The 3,255-nt window shown below is 68.2% G+C and overlaps 1 protein-coding gene across 1 annotated transcript; it reads right to left on the bottom strand.

Annotated features, from left to right (window-relative positions):
* Nucleotides 1-2,507: 2,507 nt before the first annotated feature.
* On the bottom strand, nucleotides 2,508-3,239 carry MNEG_15497 (hypothetical protein; the record flags this gene model as incomplete). The annotated part of the gene is made up of 1 exon (XM_014036032.1): nucleotides 2,508-3,239. A coding segment is annotated over one exon (732 nt), but the record flags the coding sequence as incomplete, so codon positions are not given.
* Between the last annotated feature and the right edge of the window lie 16 nt (nucleotides 3,240-3,255).

The following is a 3,255-nucleotide window of genomic DNA, read 5'->3' on the forward strand; positions in this document are numbered from 1 at the left end:
GTAAGAAAAGTGTGTGTGTGTGTGCATGTGTGTGTGTGTGTGTGTGTATGTGTGTATTCATCTTGCAAGTGTGCAGTCAAGCATGTATTCATGGATCAGGCAGGACCCTGCACTCGAACCAGGGGTGCCCCTCCCAACGCCCTTGCGCGAGTAGCCCCCGCCCAGAAACCCCACGGGCCCCATGGGCCACTCGCCTTTGCGGTGAAGCGGGGCGCCGCGCCGCCGCCGGGCGCGCCCGCGGGCACGGCAGCTGCGGCGCCGCTGCAGTGGGAGAGCAGCACGTTGCTGGCCTGGGAGGGGGGGTGATGGCGGAGAGGTGTGCACTCAACGGCGGGGGCGGCGGCGGCGGCAGCGGTTGAGGACTCGCGGCCTGGTGAAGGGTGGTTGCCCGGCGCCGGCACAAACAAGTGAACGCTATCAAGGCGTGACACCCAGGCTGCCAAACACCTCGAACGGCCCCGCCAACACACAGCCCGCACCGCGCCAAGTTCACGGTGTGAATTTGCCGCGGGGTGCCCCGCGTCACCTCTCACCTTGAGGTCCCCGTGGAGCATGTTCTCACTGAGAATTCAGCAAGAAAACAAGATGAGTGATTTGGGGGTGGTCAGGGGCAGGGTCATGCCGCAGGGCGTGGGTTGGGGCGTGGGAGCCGGACTGAGAGGGGTTAGGGCTGTGCCCCCAACCCCAGGCGGCCGCGCCGAGAAGGGTGGGCGCCCCGGCCGTTCGGGCTGCCCGCGAGCGCGATCGAGGGCCCCGAGGGTGCGGCCATGAGGTGCTGCGCACTCCATCCACGCACAAAAGGTTGCATGGCTTATGGCGCACGGCGCGTGGCGCACGAAGTGCATGCAGGAGATTCATAAAGACATGCATGCATGTGGTCATAGCTGACACCAACATGCATGGGGCGGCAGCCCTGCCCCCCCACCTGTGCAGGTGCAGCATGGCAACCGCCACGTCGTGCGCCAGTGACACCACGTAGTCAAGGTCCGTCAGCCCCACGTCACCGCTGACGTCACCCGCGCCGCCGCTGATGTCACTGCCGCTCGCATTGGCGTCAGCGCCGCCGCCGGGGCCGCCGATGCCGCGGGCGGCAAGCAGTCCGCAGTCTAGGGCGGAGCGGAGGGACCCCTCCTCGCAGTGCTGTCGGGATGCCGTCACAGTGATGTCATAGTGACAACAACAGGGGGGTGATGGGGGTGATGAGGAGAGATGACGAGGATAGGCGTTTCAGTGGGGTTTTGCAGCAGGGCAGGAGGGGCGGGTGGGTGCTGATGTTGAGGGCCTTGGTAAGGGTGCATATGACATCAGCATGACATCATAGCACGATCCAACGAAGGGCCGCGCTGCAGGGATTCATGCCGCAGCTGGGCCGCCAGTGCCGAAAGCACGCAGCCGGACGGCAGCCGCCCCCAAGCCAAAGATGCCGGCGCGCGCGGAATTCACTAGAGCGGCAACCCCCTGCACCCACGCACGCATGCGCACACTCACATGCACACATGCGCGCGCAAACATGCCCAGCCCCTGCCTTTGCGTGACGGGCAGCCCACCTCCATTACTAAACGCAGCTCCCACCCGGCCGGCCCCGCTGTGCTTGCGCCCGTGGCGCCGGCAGCATCCCAGGCACCCCGCTCGCCCGCCCCCTGGGGCGCCCCGAGGGGGGTGATGTAGTAATGATACACCTGGACCAGTTCGTGATTGGGGGTGGGTGTTTTTGGGGGGAAAGGGTGGTGCCGGGCACATGGACACCACTAGGGGTGGCTGAGGGGGACGCGCATTCTGCAGTGCTCAGGATTGCAGGTTCTCATCAGAGCGGATCAAATAGATTGAGTCCTTCCAAACTGCCAGGGCTGTGCATGCACGCGGCGTTGGGGTGGCTGAGGGCGTTGCCCAAGAGACTGCAGTGCGGGGGGACAGGGTTGACTTGGGGCCACACACAGTCCCCAGCTGACGCAAGGCTGGCTCCTCCCAATCCGTGACAATGCCCAGGCGTGTGAGGGCGCCAGACGACACAGAGTTTCACACGCACACACGTGCACACACACACACACACCCCACACGCGCGCGCACACACACACACACATACACACATATACACACGCTTGCGCGCGCAGAAACTCACCTGCACAATGTTGGGGTGGCTGAGGGTGCTGCTGACCACGGCCTCCATCACCGCCATGCGCTCGTATGCAACAGCTGACGTGCCGCAGCCGCCGCCGCCCAGGAGGGCGCCGCCGCCGCGGCCGCTGCTGCCTGCCTGCGACTCCGATTGGAGCGGGACCACCTGCGAGCGTGGGCACGGCGCGGCGGGTGCATTGGGAAGTGTGAGGGCTCGTCGGCGGCGGGCGCTCGGGCGTCGCGACTCCGCGGCCGCACACACACACACACACACACACACGAACACACACACACACATACACACACGCGCGCGCGCACACACACATATACTCTCTCTCTCTCTCTCTCTCTCTCTCTCTCTCTCTCTCTCTCTTTTCCTCTCTCACACACACCTTGACCGCCACGTAGCGCCCCCGCCACACCGCCTTGTAGACAGATGAGAAAGTGCCCCGCCCAATGAGGTCCAGCAGCTGCAGCGCCTGGGGCGGCCCCAGCTGCGCCGCGCCCGGGGCCGCCGGGGCCGCGCGGGGGCCTCCGGGGCCGGGCAGGCGCTGAAGATGGTGCTCGTTTTCGGTGGGCGTCGCGCCGCCTGCTGGTGGGAGGTGATGGGCGTCAGGCAGGGCCTGCAGCGCGGCGATCCCGAGGTCAAAGTCAAAGGCGTAAGCGCCTGCGACTGGCAAGGGGCCACGCCGCGCAGCAGCAGCGCCGGCGCTGGCGCCGGGGAGGGGGCTGCTGGCGTCGCCGCCACGCTGCTGCTGCTGCTGCTGCAGAGGGGGTGGCGCCAGGCGTCTGTCCAGAATCTGCCGCTGCATCGAGGAAATGGCGGACTGAACGCTCCGCCACGGATCCCGCCCCGCGCCCCTCTCCGCGCCGGCCCCGGTCTGCCCGACTGCGCCAGGGGACCGCGGCGGCGGCGGCGCGGCGGGCGCGGCGCGTGCGGCGTCTGAGGAGCTGCCGCCGGACGCGGCCGCCGACGCGGCGGCGGCGGACGCGGAGGCGGAGGGGGACGTGCCCAGGGAGGTGGAGGGATCGCCGGCCGCGGCCGAGGCTGACGCGGCGCCGCCGTCGGACGCGGGGGCTGCGGCCGCGACGGCGGCGGGCGGCAGGCGGCGGTCGGCCGCGACCTGCGCCCCCATCCCC

The sequence above is a fragment of the Monoraphidium neglectum genome (genome assembly GCF_000611645.1).
Source record: "Monoraphidium neglectum strain SAG 48.87 unplaced genomic scaffold scaffold05383, whole genome shotgun sequence".
NCBI lineage: Eukaryota > Viridiplantae > Chlorophyta > Chlorophyceae > Sphaeropleales > Selenastraceae > Monoraphidium > Monoraphidium neglectum.